Source organism: Trachinotus anak, unplaced genomic scaffold (genome assembly GCF_046630095.1).
Source record: "Trachinotus anak isolate AG129_WGS33_773 ecotype Australia unplaced genomic scaffold, CSIRO_AGI_Tana_v1 ptg000011l, whole genome shotgun sequence".
Taxonomy (NCBI): domain Eukaryota; kingdom Metazoa; phylum Chordata; class Actinopteri; order Carangiformes; family Carangidae; genus Trachinotus; species Trachinotus anak.
In genome coordinates, this window is record NW_027273862.1 from 4,585,935 (window position 1) to 4,601,762 (window position 15,828).

The 15,828-nt window shown below is 44.0% G+C and overlaps 1 protein-coding gene across 2 annotated transcripts; it reads left to right on the forward strand.

Annotated features, from left to right (window-relative positions):
* Window positions 1-433: 433 nt before the first annotated feature.
* lrp3 (low density lipoprotein receptor-related protein 3) lies at window positions 434-14,374 on the forward strand. 2 transcript variants are annotated; one of them, XM_071488431.1, is made up of 7 exons: window positions 434-1,494; window positions 5,130-5,268; window positions 5,353-5,558; window positions 6,323-6,939; window positions 7,135-7,607; window positions 7,977-8,109; window positions 9,548-14,374. In XM_071488431.1, exons 1-7 carry the CDS (start codon window positions 1,434-1,436, stop codon window positions 10,400-10,402), a joined length of 2,484 nt encoding a protein of 827 aa, XP_071344532.1. In that variant the 5' UTR covers window positions 434-1,433; the 3' UTR covers window positions 10,403-14,374. The 2 variants fall into 2 exon arrangements, with proteins under 2 accessions (XP_071344532.1, XP_071344534.1); XM_071488433.1 differs by having other exon boundaries at window positions 5,133-5,268.
* Window positions 14,375-15,828: the final 1,454 nt, after the last annotated feature.

A 15,828-nucleotide genomic window follows, 5' to 3' on the forward strand; every position in this document is an offset into this window, starting at 1 on the left:
TTGTCTCATCAGTTCGTGTTGTGAGATGTTGTCTGATCTTTCTGAGACGTGCTACTGAAGGACAAACAGCCGAGTCTTTCCTCTTTAGAAACAAGCTCCGCGGCTTCTGTGTAAACACAAATTTGATATAAAGGCCGTCTTTATTTACTGTCAGAGATATTTGCAGAGGATTCGTCTGACCACACGGGGGCGACAGTGAAACAGTTGACTGAAGCCAGGAGCCGTCAGACCACAATGGACTGGTTGAAGGAAGATCTGAGGAAGCCGCATCTGCGATGAGCTCGTCCTTGCAACAGTGTCGTTTATGGTGTAAATCTGTCCTTCACAGCACTGTCCCAGGCTCTGCACAGCTGTTTGTTCCACTCAGTCCTGGTGTGAGGCGGAAGAGAGGAGACCCCTAAACAGAGAGTCGTGTAGACCACTTTGTCCTGTGAGATGCACTAAGCCCAACACAGAAAATACCACAGTTAGAGCGGAAGTTACACTGTTTGGTCTTCAAAATAAGACCTGCGATACGCGGGGTCTTATTTAGTCGGTTAAAACACACCTTAGGCCGCCATAACACCATGCATTATTTTATAACATTGTAGTTATACAATAGTTTCTGATGTCAATATTTAGTATTTGATGATGATTTGTTATATAGTGTTTGTGTTCCTACCCTTGTACTGTATCAGTGTATTCTTCTGTTTAATTTCCTTTGATCCACTTGCCTTTCGATGCCTTATTTTATTTTTGATACTCTTGCATTTTAATATTTTTATTTCTTTTTCTTTCCCCTTTCCCTGACATTTTTTGTCACGACAGAGAGACGTTGCTAGAATTTTTATACTGATGAACAAAACACATCTGTCCAGATGTGCAAAGTCGATAAAGATGCGTCCTGAGCTCCCTGAGACTTACTGTATCCAATCGTATGTTTTTGTGGTTTATTTTTATGAATGATTTGTAGCTTTTCTGTTTGACATCAGCTGGGTTTTTTTCTGTTGACCACTGTCAGGAAATCCAAATGACATTCACTCTGGTGGACTGTGTTCAGATGCATCTTTTGAAAGTCAGTCAAACACATGGACTAGCCCTTCTTTCAATACAAATCACGTTTCCCCTACTAGACTACACAGACCCATTAAAACGGCTTCATAACAAGTCGGCCCTTTGGTGCATTCATTAGTTTAACCGTTTGGTGTTGCTCAATGTATTTAATGTTGCTTTTACTTTGAAGACATGAACCGGAAACCTTGTGGTTCGCTGTAGCTACCTTAACTCCGGCGTCTTGGCTGTCGCTGCAAAGGACACAACGCTCCTCACGGTGACTGCTCGGGGTGCACGGTGTGTCTGAGCTGGAGGCAGATGCAGGAGTCTACCTGGAGGACACATGTCGAACAAACAGGGGAAACTGTGCCCGAGATAATAGCAGAAGTCCCCGCCGGACCATGGCGCTGACGGAGCGGCTGCTCGGACTGCTGTGGCTCCGCTCTGCTCTGCTCTGTGCAGGTGAGCAAAAACAATGCACCCACACTGCTGTGATGTGGAAATGGATACATGTACAGCTCTCTGACACATGTCTGGGCCCTTCATCCTAACGAGAACATGGCAGTGTGCAGGTGATGCAGGAGAATTCATTGAGCAGACCCTTTCTTTTCTCTGCCTCTTGGTGGTTGGTAGCCTCCTCATCATCACTGAGGGTGCTGTCGTTTACAAAGCCTCGGACACTGACCATCACGGCAGAGCGCTCCTGCAAAAGCTCACGATCACACCCGAGGAGTAGTGGATGTTATTTCTGCCTGCTGCTTTCTCCTGTGTCACTTTGATAAAGTGATATGGCAGATGAAGGCGGAATGTTTTCACTGTTGTGATCGGATGGAGTGAGAAGATGAGCCTGTCGTTGTACAGGAGCCTGCGGGGGTATTGATCTGCGGTGGGTAAATGATCAGGGTTAGTGTGGAAACATGGATGCTCTTTCACAAATGTGATGCTGCTATCAGCATTACATCACTGCTTCTCTGCAGGCAGCCACCCCCCACCCCCACCCCCACCCCCCTCCCCCTCCTCTCTCTATTATCATATCCCTCTCTCTGTTGGCATGAAAATAAAGAAGGCTGTCAAACCAATAGACAGTTCAGACTGTGAGTGTGTGTGTGTGTGTGTGTGTGTGTGAGAGGGGGGGGGGGGGGGGGGGGGGGGGGTTAGGGGGGGAGGGGAGGAGGAGGGATTCTTGAGAAATACATCCAGCTTTTGTACAAACCATCAAAGACACACTATCGCACATATGTCCATACTTGTTTAACCTTGCACCTTTGTACACAAAGTACTAGGAAGAACAAAGTCTCTCTCTTACACACACACACTCACACACACACACACTATTCTTTCAATTTTTTGATTCGATTCGATTCAATTTTGGTTTTGAAAACAACAAGAATGAAAAATGGCAGAGCTTAACACTGTAATACAGCAAAATGAAATCTAAAACCAATTTGTCTTACTTTACACCTCTACTCCGCTACATGTCAGAGGGAAACAATGTACGTTTTATCCCACTGTGTTTATTTAACAGCTTTAGTCACTCGTTACTTTGAGTTTAAGATTTGAGCTCAAATGTTATGTGTTGTTGTGGTTTCTGACCTTTTCGGCAGCTGACGCCTCACACCATATTTATTAACTTGTCAGCCGTTGAATATGTTGCATCAAGTTTCTCATTTCACAAACTGGAAAAGTTGGACCCTGTCTTCACAGCACAACATGTGTTTGGTTTGGCAGAAATAAATACAAGCACATATAAACACAAAGATGAGACTAACGACCACGCTGATTTGTCCAACCTGCCACCATCACGTTATTCTGGCAACAAGACCTCGTCTTGTAAGGTCACTGTAATCTATTGTTGATCATAAAACAGAACATCTGCTGGACTGAAAAACAGTCAGACCTGTGATCAAAACTCAGAGTCATTGCACCAATCTGCAGCTCTACTTTACAGACTACTCAGTCCAGTCTAAGTTCATGTGTGTGTGCACGTGCAGGAATGTGTGTGTGCGCTAAGGTGGCTGCGTCTGGGTAGTCGATATCCATCGCTGAGCTCTAAACGATTCCTCTTCCCGCCCCCTGCTCCTCTCTGCTGACTGCACCGATTCATCAAGAAAGCTTGAAACAAACGTGCACACTCAGCAGAACTGAGCAGCCTCTCTGCTGCGTGTTGGCGTTGGATAGTCACTGTCAAGCAGCTCAGCTAATTCTCTGTCTCTACGGTTATGGTTAATTAAGAGGCTTGTTCGACAGCTTCTTCTTGCCTGTGTTTCCTTTCCAATGTGGTGTTAAGCACTAATGAGATGATTAAACATTGAACTCATCGCTCTATATTCCTGTTCTCAGCATAAGAAAGAGAATAAAATCCCTTCCATAGGATTCATTGCCTGCACTCCACACAGGCCTGTGCCCTATTCCTGGTGCTCCTCTTGGCCACCTCACACTGTGTTGTTCCCCGGAGCCATGGTGCGATGGCAGCAGGTGATGCTGTTGCCTTGGCTGCCAGTTTGGCTGCTGCTGCTTGGCCCTGTTTCGCCCCCATGTGATCAGCACAAAGCTCCCCTGAAAGGCACTGAGGTCATTTGTCTTGTGGAGGGATTGTTTTAAGCACTGATCAGAGACAAAAGATGAGAACTGTAAAAAGCAGGATGCACACTTTTAAAGAACGAAGCAGCAATGTGGTAACGTCCTTTAATGCATCACTGTTCAGTACTGGCTGAAGTCATAAGAACGTCTGCACTGGATATATGTGTGTGTGTGTGTGCGTGTGTGTGTGTGTGTGTGTGTGTGTGTGTGTGTGTGCGGTGCTCTGGCACGAGCAGTATGGATCCTGCTGAGCATGCATAACTCTGAGTCCATCATGAATAAAGGAACAGATGATACCTCTCTGGTGAAGAGTGGCGTAGTTTCCCTCCTCATGATTACTGAAAATGTTCTGCAGGAGAAAAGTCACAGATTTTCAGATGTGATGTGTTTACAAGGTCTGGTGATATTCTCCGTTTCTGTTACTGTCAACAAATCAGTGGAAAAGACTAAAACCAACAATGGGTTGAGTAGCCAGAGCCTGATGTATCTTATTCCTGTATTGATATTACAAGTAACAGACATATAAGCTCACACATTAATAACATATAAGTGAGTGTCACTGATGCTCTTGGTCAGTGGCTCTCAAACTTTTTACGGACCCCTAACCTGGCACAAATTAGACCACAGACCCCCATCTGATAACATTTTTGCTTTTAGATGTTTTATTACACAAAGTGTTTGAAACCCGTGACCACACTAGCCACAGCCTGTCATTATGTTACTTATGGATGGAGTTATATTAAAAGAAATTATTCCCCTTTTTGCTGCCCAGTCCTAAGAACCACTGCACGCGGTGACATATTCCTTCATTGCCATGCACATGCAACACATACACCATCATGCTGCTGAAATTTCTCACTAGCACTGCAACTGTGTGTTAATCTGCAGCTGAAAATAGTTCCAAACTTAACTATTTACTCTTGTTTGAGCAATGTTTACCAAAAACTACAGTGCCCAGCTGTTATAAAAAAAAAAATTTAACTTTTTTTAAAAGTTCAAATATATATATTTGTGACTAGTTTTTAAAGATTAACATCCTTCAATAGGAACAAATGAGCTCAGGTGAGATGAGTCAGAAAGTGAGAGATGGGCTCACACTTCAGCCTTTTCATGGAATTTGTTGACAGTGGCAGAAACACCAATTGTCTCCAGTCTTAGCTTGTAATCAACACACTGACATTCAGCTTTCTCTCTCATCTTAATTTCTGCCCAATAAGGCCACCAGTAAATCTGAATAATGAATGTGTGCATGTGAAGCCAAGGACAAGTTGCTACCTGACAAACTACCTAGATGTGCAATCGCAGCACAATGAGCAGAAAAACGAAACTCTGTGGAGCAGATTTATACATTTGATCTCTTGCCGTTCTGTTTATTCATGAAGATCTAACACTGTAAAATAATAATACTTCCTGCAGGGCAGTGCTTTGTTGATGACACATAAACATCTACAGAAGGATCTCAGAGGCTGACTTCACTCATCTCACCTCATCTCTCTCTCTGTCTCTTTGTTACCCAGCAGGCTGCAGTGAGCGGGTGGAGGTCCATACAGAGCGGAGGGGTGTGATCTACAGCCCCTCGTGGCCTTTGAACTACCCCGCTGGAGTCAACTGCAGCTGGCATATCCAGGGAGGTCAAGGAGAGGTCATTACCATCAGGTAGAATCACTGACACATACACGACACACACACCTGACGTTTGTTTTTAAGAAAGCACCTGAAACGATCATTGCTCTGCTCTAGTTTCCGTAACTTTGACTTGGCCGAGTCGGGGAATTGTTTGAGAGACTGGCTGCTGCTCACTCCTATGTGGAATGGTGAATCCAGGCTATGCGGCTCCATGCTGCCTCCACCTGTCATTTCCACCAGGGGGCGTGTTTGGCTGTACTTCCACGCTCATGCAAACAGCTCCGGGCAAGCCCAGGGCTTCCGCCTCTCTTATATCAGAGGTAAGCTGGACGAGGGAGGAGTTGAGCTTATCTGAATCCAAATTTCTAGTTTTATAAGGTACAAAATGCAAATGATGTGTGTGCTTATAGCAGTATTTTTATTCCTGTGTTGTTGTATCGTAGTATGTTGTCTTGTCAGCAGACATTGTTGGGTCTTGGCTCTACTATGTGCCACTATGAGCTGATGAAGGTCCACAGACCTCCAGCTGCAACTTGAGGCATAGTTACAGTTTTAGCCTTTTCCACCCCAAGTGGGCACAGCTGTATTATTATACACAAATTGTTGTAATGTTTTTTTCTTTACAATATAAATTAAAAACTCTGCATGGTCTGCATGTTTTCAGGAAGTTTATAGTGGCTTTCAGTATGTCTCAGCAAAATAAAGTTGAGGTCTGGGACACTGGATCAGGATTTATAGTAATTCAGGAGATTAGCTGCCAGACTGTATTGAAGACTACTAACATAAACCCATTAGCCAGAACATTATTTTTGGAGTGATTTCCTCTTGAAGATGTTGTGCCTGCACAAGCGTTTACATTTCAGTGCATTTGTTTAGCTGTAACTATACATGTAGATAGATAGATAGAAATTTAGGAATCCATAACATCAAACAGGAAATACCAACAAATACACACACAAGTCATATAGAGTGTGCACACATTTTAGCTGAGTGTGTTGGTGCACTCAGCTAAATGCTAACTTGTCAGTTTTCGTCACTTCTTTGTCTTCTGGGGTTCAGGTCTTACATTTCCTTTCCTCTGTAGGCCATCTGGGTCAGAGCAGCTGTCAGTCTGATGAATTCCTGTGTGGGAATGGGAAGTGTCTTCCTCGCTCCTGGAAGTGCAACGGTCAGGACGAATGCGGCGATGCCACCGATGAACGCAGCTGCTCCCCCCCTCCCACTGAGGCTCAGCATGGCCTCTGCCCCTTTGGCTCCCTGCCCTGCACTGAGGTCCAGTCCACCCGCTGTCTGCCTGCTGCCCTGCGCTGCAACGGAGCCCGGGACTGCCCGGATGGAACTGACGAGCTGGGATGCCCCGACACCACCTGTGGCAAACGTCTGGGGAACTTCTATGGCTCTTTTGCTTCCCCAGACTTTTTCCGGGCCAATCGCAGCGCTGTGACAGAGCTGAGATGCTCCTGGCTGCTAGACACACAGGACCCGAAACCCATCGTGCTACAGCTGGACCTGCAGCTTGGCCCCGGAGATTCACTGCATGTTTACGATGGCCTGCTGCAGCAGGCGGAGCATCTCTTACAGGTGCTGTCGTATCATAACAACAGGCGCCTGGCGCTGCTGGAGTCGAGCCGAGGACAGATGAGTGTATTGTACATGGCCCAGCCTCACAGCTCTGGACATGGCTTCAACGCCACATACCAGGTAGTGCAGTCTGGGATCGCTGGATTTGCTTTTAAGAAAACTTGAAACCTTTCATTCATCTCCATCGATCCTTCACAACTTATGATTTAAAACTACTTCCCTGCTAATCTCACTCCTTTTTCCCATGTGTCTTTAGGAATCATCTCTATCCTGTTGGTGTCTAGACAGTGATGTGTTTTTCCTCCGTCCTCCCAGGTCAAAGGTTACTGTTTTCCTGGCGAGCATCCCTGTGGCAGCGATCAGGGCTGCTACTCTGAACGGCAGCGCTGCGACGGCTACTGGCACTGCCCGTCTGGCCGCGATGAGGAGGCCTGCCCCATGTGCCCGGATGGGGAGTTTCCCTGTGAGGGCGGCACTGGAGTGTGCTACCCAGCCTCCGAGCGCTGCAACAACCAGAAGAGGTGCCCGGATGGGTCGGATGAGAAGAACTGCTATGACTGCCAACCTGGGAACTTCCACTGTGGGACTAACCTCTGCATCTTTGAGACGTGGCGGTGTGACGGCCAGGAGGACTGCTTAGATGGGAGCGATGAGAGGGACTGCCTGGCTGCAGTACCCAGGAAAGTCATTACTGCAGCCCTGATTGGCAGTCTGGTCTGTAGCCTGCTTCTGGTCATTGCCCTCGGCTGTGCCCTCAAACTGCACTCGCTCAGGAGCAGAGAGTACAGGTGGGGACACAACACCTCTGTCTGCTTTATTCAGCATTTATTACTGATGTGCTTTAATTGTTCTTTTTGATTTATTTAGTGCTTTGTGCCTGAATTCATCTGTCGCCATAGAAAGACACTTAAAATGATTTATCTCCTAGGTCAAGTGAAGCCCAAAGATTCACTGACACAGTCTATTATTGTGTCTTATTACTGTTGATGGTGCAGATGCTGCAGTGATTAACTTACTCACAGTGTTTTTCACACTAGGATGTTTTCGTTATCACTAACTCCAACTCTCACCACTTTCTTTCTTGTGTGTCATGCTCTCTTTCCTTCTGACCTGCCGTCTGCCTGTTCTTTGTCTTCCTCTCTCTCTCTCCCCTGAAGAGCTTTTGAGACACAGATGACTCGCATGGAGGCAGAATTTGTGCAGAGAGAGGCTCCACCCTCCTATGGTCAGCTGATTGCCCAGGGTCTCATCCCTCCAGTGGAGGATTTCCCAGTATACAGCCCCACCCAGGTAGCACATTCACACATAATTGTACACTGGGGGATGTGTTTTTGTCACTGGGGAAAACAACAACACATCTAAACTAAAAGCACTTACTAACACATATCTTGTACACTTCGGCCCTGTTCAGACCTGTTATTAATATGTGTTGTCAGTGATTCGATCACAGCTCCAAGTACGTCTGTTCACACCTTTTTTGTGACTCTTCTTCTCACCCTGACTAGACAGCTTTGCAATTTCAGGCTGGGAGTGATAGTTTAGAGTCCTCTGGCCCAGGTTCACCACACACCACACCGCTTTAAAGTGCGTCTCCACATACGTCTCGAGTAATCACTTGTGATCAGATCTAACTTCCCCACTCTATATGCAAATAAACAAGTAGGGGTTGTTGTTTTTTGCCAATCCAACAGACGGGTCCGTTGTGTGTGTGTGTGTGTGTGTGTGTGTGTGTGTGTGTGTGTGTGTGTGTCTGTGTGTGTGAGAGAGCGAGAGCAGGTCAAAGACAGGTTGAACGTATCAATACACAGCTCACAGCTCTACAGTGAAATAAGGTTTTATCCGTGTGAAATAGTAAAATATTTTTGGTTCATTGTGAAACTGTGACGGGACTCATTAGTCAGAGGACGTCAGTAGAGTAGGAGGTCCTTCAGTGTGACCCAGGACTTCTTATCTTTCACACTGCTAAAAGAATGTGGCCACATGTGTGAATGTGGTCTGACTGATTGGATCTGAAATGTGTCCTCAATGTGTCTCGGGTGCGTTCGCACCTGAACTCAGAGCTGTCCGCTTGTGATTGGATCACCTGAGACAGATGTTGATACCAGGTCTGAACAGGGCCTTCGGTAGCTAAAGAGTAGCTGGCAGGTGGATTTTGTTTCCTTTTGACAGATCCAGGGTAGCAATTTCCCTGTGTCTCCAGTCTTTATGCTGAGCTGAGCTAAGCTAAGCAAACCAGCTGTTTGCTCCAATTTTGTATTGAATGGACAAAAAATTCCTATAAGCAATGAGTGAGGTTGAACTCAGTCACATGAATACACTTCCATGTACGCTGTAATGCTACAACTGCACATAGTGTGGGATGGATCCTTGTAATCTTGCTCAGTAAACAACAGAAATATAATTTGCTTATCCCAAGGAAATTGTCCTTTGAGTTTAAAGCTTTGAGCTTAATTGTACACATTCAAAATGTACAAACATGGCTGCTTACATGTATCAGCTTCCGAACAATCCACCAAGCCCGAACTGCAGCTTTGTCTGCAACCAGGAAATCAAGAAGACAAAAATAGATGTGAATTGCATTGCATTCCCACTACTGCTGTCTTTGCGGCAGCACAAGAATAGGGCAGTAAGTGGCCACTTTATCTGGCAAACTGTGCTTGACAGTTAGATAGAAAACAGAATTATAGTTTATCTGCATCTTCCTCTGTCTGCCCTCCCCATCCTGCAGGCCTCCATGTTACAGAACTTGCGGCTGGCAATGCGCAGACAGATCAGACGCCACTCAACGCGACGCTCCTCCTCCTCCTCCTCTCGACGGCGTCTTGGGCATCTGTGGAGTCGCCTGTTCCACAGCGGAGGGAGAGCCAGAGGCCACGTCCCACTGCTGGATCCCCCCGGACACACACAGATCACACTGGGGCTCCACAGCTACCGAACTGTGGGGGAGCAGGGGCCTCAGGCCACGGCCAGGGATGAGATTAATGTGGTGGGTGGTGGCCATTGCTGCTCGGCCACTATGGACCTGCAGCCCTGCACGCCCGAGAGCCCTGCCTCACCTCTGTCCTTGCAGTCAGTGGACAGTCCAGAGGATGAGGAACCATCACCTGTTAGCAGGGAAGGCGCTAGGGTCCCACAGTCTGAGACTCCCACCACTGGTCAGGGTGACTCCTCAGCACCCAGCGGACTTCCTCCTATCCCCCAGGAAGCTTCTGTGCCCCTATGCCACCCCCGGGCATCTAGGAAACTAGTTCTGGAGCTTGCAGTTAACCTTAAAGGCGTTTCCTTGAGACGTTACTCCCCCCTAGGGCCCCTGTCCCCTGTCTCACCCCCTGTGTTTCCCAGCAGCTCCCAGACAACAACAACCCACTCACACCCACAGGTTCCAGAGGTGACTTCACCCAGTGAGCCCTTGTCTTCTTCTATGAAAGCAGAGGACAGTGACAGCCACTTTACCGTGGAAGTGCCAAGCAGGGACAGAGGAAGCAGGGATGAGAGGAGGAGGGAGGGCAAGAGCAGGCTCTGCAGGTTCAGCAGGACCCTTAGTGATGAGGGAGGATCAGGGAGGGAGACAACACCATCCTGAATATTTCAGGAAGATACTCTCCATCACCTCAACCTGCTGTTAACAATATCTGCTCTGCTAAAGTGTCCTTGAAACGTGCCCCCACCAGATCCAGAGCTCAGACCCGTACCTTAGCCCACCACATGGAGGAGGTACAGTATCAAACCCAATACAATATAATTAACTTAAGTCTATTCAACACTTTGAATGCTTAAAATCTGCGTATGCACATAATAATGCACAGGCAGCCTTTTCCTAAGATGAATAAAACCAGCATCAGTCGTGATTGTGGTGCGTGTTGTACATCTCTTGACTCATGTTGACTCCCATGATTAAATGCAAACAGAAAAAAACTTCCCTGTTTAACCTGTTTGGTAATAAACTTATCATGAGCCTGTTCCAGAAAATCACACTAAATTCTGGCCGCGAGTATCAATACAACATTGGCAACACGCCAAAGCAGCCTTTGTGTCGTTACCCAGAGCCATTACGCACCGCTATATACTGTGAACCGTAAAAGCCTATTGAGTGATCACGTATGATTTTATCAGATTAATGATCCTCTACTCTGTCTTATTCCCACTTTATTGTGCGAGATGATATTATAATTATTATTTTATGACATTTCTAGACGGTCATTGTTGGCTGTGGCATTAAAGAATAAAGATGCCCATATTTTTTATTTTTGTTATTGTCAACAAATTGTATGAAAAGGCCAAAACCAGTGATGCATTTGTCCATCTGTCATTTTTTTTACTTCACCTGCCTGTGTATGTACTTGCCTATTTTTAAAAAGGCAAAATAGTTTTCTAAAACAACAAAACAGTGTAGTTTTTGTAACTCAAACAGGAGTAGTGCATTTGTTGGGGACTGTTGTCCGCTGTGGAGTAATACACAAACTGGTGCACTCATGAGTATGTGGGGCAGCAGGATGGTGTATGGGCCACTGAGTCAAAATCAACTGCAATGTCTATGTCAGTGGTCGACAACTGGCGGCCCGCGGGCCAAAACTGGTCCGCCAGCAGTAATATCTGGCCCGCCAGATTATTTTGATAATCTCATTTTTTTTTTTTTTTTTACAATATCGAACTGACAGTCTCACATTAAGCTGTAGTTTATGTCAAAATAGAGAATCTCCTCCCACCTGAAGATCATTATTATACTTTTATCCACGTTGAGAGTGAATGACAGACTTAACCGTATCACAGTACAACAGATCTCTGTCACAGCAGTAACAGTTACCCACAGAATCACTTCTGCTTTAGCGATTTTTTCTTTCTATTGTTCAAACACGCTTTTAGCTGTTATAATGAAAAGTTCAGAAAGGTTCTGTCGCTTGCTTGACAGACCTCTGAAATAGCGGACATATGATGTGATATGAAAAAATAACAATAAATATCAATGAATCAGTCAAACGTATATGTGTGACTGTGGCCACACAATAAAGTAAATTTAAGTTGCATTTTTATGAATCAGTTCCTTAAAATTAGCCTTTGATCATGAAATGGGTTAGGAAAAAATTGGCCAAACTTACTTGCCGACCCCTGGTCTACGTTCATGCTAAAGAGAGGATAGTGCAACAGTGTGGCTCATTGATGTGTTTTTTATAGTTTTAGGATCAAAATGGAGTTCTGTGGCAGGAATAAGCTATTTCAAGCAACACAAACAATACTTGTTAAGAGGACTTTAGGCTTCTGGTTTTGGTCTTCACACTGGGATTTGCTCACAATAAGAAAATATAGGATATCACCAGACTTATCTTCTAAGCGCAACTTTGAACCAACCAAAAGTTTGTCATTTTGAGAAATATTATCATTTGCCTTCTGGCAGAGAGTTAGAGGAGAAGACTGATAACACCCTCACACTGTATCTGTCTATGAAATACATGGCTACACCCAGCCGCTTAGCTTAGGTTAGCTTAGCACAAAGACTAGAAACAGGGATAGCTAGGTCAGGGTAGCTTTGTTTCCAGTTTTCATGCTAAGCTAGGCTAACTGTGTGGTGTATTTACAACATGAGATGAGAACTCTTAGCCAAAGAGCAAATAAGCATAGTTTCCAAAAATGTCAAATTGCTCCTTTAACACTTGTGCAGTGTCACTGAATCATGCAGCAGTTCAGTCATGCCAAACCTTTGTCAGTATTTATTCAACATATGTGTTTCCAGTCCTAACCATCGTCAGTGACACTTTTACCCCTTTTAAAGAACTTTCGGAAGTGCTGTCAAATTGGTTTTTTTTTAATTCAACCTTTTTCACTTGACATTTCATCAGTTTTTTAAAAATGTGGATGGAAACTGAGATTGTGAGTGCGATCGTGAAGCCTGTCCTCTCCAGCCTTTCGGCACTTGAATGAATCCACCCGTGTGCTCTGATTTTTATTCAGTGCAGTGAAGAATTTATGTGCATATCCAGGAAATGTTGGAAAGAGACGTTTCACCTCAGAATGTTGTTTGTAAAGTCCTCTTCTTCAGTGGTACCTCTGCAGTACTGCTGATCGCACAGTTTTGTTTCAGTGAAAAAAATCTGATCTGAGCTCTGGAACTTTGATGTGACGTTAAAGCAAAGACCTATTTTTCAGTCCTGAGTGGAGATCTATTCTAGTTCTTCTTCATATTTCTCTTTCTGCCTTGACAAACATTGAACTTGATTAAACCTGGTCACCTTGAGAGTGTAAGGCTTTTTGTGAAGCTTGTCTGTCCAAGGAATGACACTGCTAACCTTTTGCTAATCACTGTTGGACTTTAAGAATGTACCTGTTTTATTTGTTGAAGTAAGTGAATTTCTCCCTCTTTTACTGCAGGATATTGCTAATGAACAGAAAAGTCAAATAACTAGTGTGGGAGGGGAGAGTATGAGAAATGACCAGAGGCCAAATTCTGGTTGATGTTTATCTGCAGCATCAGAAAACACCGTCTGTTTTTCTTTTAAATGAGCTGAACGTGCCATTCTACCCTCATGTGCTTCCTTCTTATAGAAGTTCTGTCATAAACAGCTGCTACATGCTATGTGCCATTAGAGATGTCTCCATACCCTTTCCCAAGTCATTTCTGCCTAAGGACTTGGTCTGGTTCTTTTTCCTGTCTTTGAAATCACTCCTAGTTTTACACATTTTGGGCTCTTTCTTTCATTGTACCTTTAAGTTCAAAGCCTGTCAGTCCATATTTGAGTTTAAATGAAATAGTTAGCTGCTGTTTGAAAGTATGTCCTTACTTGCTTTGTGATGTACAGATGTGTTACAAATGCCTTAATGGTTTTTCCTTGCCACTGTAACAATCATGGACGTTTTCATGAATCACAGCTGTGGTTTACATGTTTGAAGAGATTAGATTTGATTGTGTGTCTGAACACTAATTTATATGATATGTACAACAACTGACTGCGAAGGAGTTACAGTGCACTGCTGCATCAGGAATCATGTCTCTGGGATTATTATGGCAGGGGAGTATGGGAAAAGGAAATGTCCTCCAGTGACCTTAACTGAGTGTATTTACATGTTTAAGTGATTCTTGTTTATTCAGATTTTGATGTCTTTATTAATTTGTAGTGTGGATGGTAACCGACATATTATATAAGAGGATTTAGCTGCATTTTTAAAATTTAAGTTTGTATGTAATGACTGCAAATGTGGGTACGATATGTTTAATGTGTCAATTATGAACAAGTTGACGCACAGGTAAATACACTGGATCAAGGCCATTGGACAGTGTAGTTTTATTGAACCAGGTTGTCTGTGACATCCCTTCTCCTTGCTGTTTGATTTTGAAGCTTCTTTCCCGTCAAAGGCTTAAGTCGTCATATACTGTGTTTGTATAAAAGCATTTCTCTCATTTTGAGATCTATATTTGTATATTTTGTGCTGAGAGAGAGATGCCACCATGGCATTGTGGGGTTTGCTGATCTAAACCCTGCATGATATATAACAGCTTTCTGTTTATTAGTCATTGTTTTCCTGTGCCTGCAATTAATAAACTTCAAGCTGGTTATCATTTCAATGTTTGAGTGTAGGAAATACATAAAGCTGTATCATTTTTGATTTAACAATAGTAAATAATATCAGCATGCTAACTGTGACAATACTGATGCTAATGTTTATCAGGTATGACCTTTCTCATAGTTGCCACCTTAGTTTAGTATATTAGCATGCTAACATTTGTTCACAAGCACCAAACAGAACTTTTGGCCTGATGCAGGCTCTCATCCCCCACCCCCCCAAAAAATCATACTGATATTGGTACTGATTACTGGTAAGCTGAGTCTCAGAAATATCTGTTTATTCGTTATTGATTGTATAGGCTGTAGGGACTGTATATAACCATAAGATGGAGCTATACCTTCAAAAATTAAAATTCTCAAAAGCTGCTCTACACAATACTTACATTTTGGTAAGATTTCTGAATTATGGTCCATGTTTTGTGTCATATGAGGTTCAATTTAAATTAGTAAATTGAATTAGGTTTTACAAAGAGAAGTAGGATCAAATTTGTTTAAAGTGAAACATAACTATCTGCACTGACTCATCTTTTTAAAAAAAATTACATTTAAATCATTTTATTTATTTTTTATTTTTTTGGTTTTATCGTTAATTTATTATTTATGTTTATGGGTAACTGGAGCACCCAGAGTAAACCCATGTTGATATGGTGACAACAGGCATATTCCACCATTCACATCATGGTATTTCTAAGTACTATACAAAGACGCCTGGACTGGTTGTTGGTAGCCTACTCTGCTACTCCAGGCAGAGTAGGCTGTGAATGTGGAAACATCAGAATCAGTTCTTGCTGAGGTCCTGGAAAAAAAATGCTGCAATTGATTGGGTCTTGGGTCATGGAAAGTAGCAAGTGCCATTCTTCTTTGGATTCTGGACAAAACCCTTGCAGTGTACCAGCAGAACGAACCACAGGACGCAATGATAAGTAGAAACAGATATACATTTAGATATAGCAGCTTAGCACCTGCAGTTCTTACTGTGGTCCAGGAAAAAGTAGCAATTCTTGCTCTGACCATGGTCAAAAAAGATGCAATTGTTGCCGTGGTCCAATAAAAACCAGCTCTAATTGTTGCTGTGGACATGTTGAAATAAGTTGCAGCTCTTTCTCGAGCAAAGGCTAAAAACTTTGAGTTAATATTGTTGCTTTGTTACTGGACACATCAGGTACTGATAAACGGTTCTCTGTTGCTTTGGCTGTGGATGAAACTGTTAAAGTTCCTCCTAACAATCTGTCAGCACTCTTTGGTGTCTCTGGGTGAAGTGAATTGATATTTGTGCAGGCTCTCTCAATCACAGGGCAAGAATGGCACAGAGGTAGAGACAGATAGAGAACAAAAGGAGGAGGCTTACGCCTCTCACTGCCAGAATCACGTCTGTGAATCACAGCAGGGCAGAAAGAGGTGCTATCTTGCTCCTTTTGCAGAGTTTCATTACTCAAACAGTCCAGACCTGTGG

Bases quoted from the DNA above. Each gene is read 5' to 3' on its own strand.
- lrp3 (XM_071488431.1), top strand. From the start codon at position 1,434: ATGGCGCTGACGGAGCGGCTGCTCGGACTGCTGTGGCTCCGCTCTGCT. The intron at 5,559-6,322 runs GTAAGCTGGACG...TTTCCTCTGTAG, and splicing joins CCGCCTCTCTTATATCAGAG to GCCATCTGGGTCAGAGCAGC. The intron at 6,940-7,134 runs GTAGTGCAGTCT...CCGTCCTCCCAG, and splicing joins GCTTCAACGCCACATACCAG to GTCAAAGGTTACTGTTTTCC.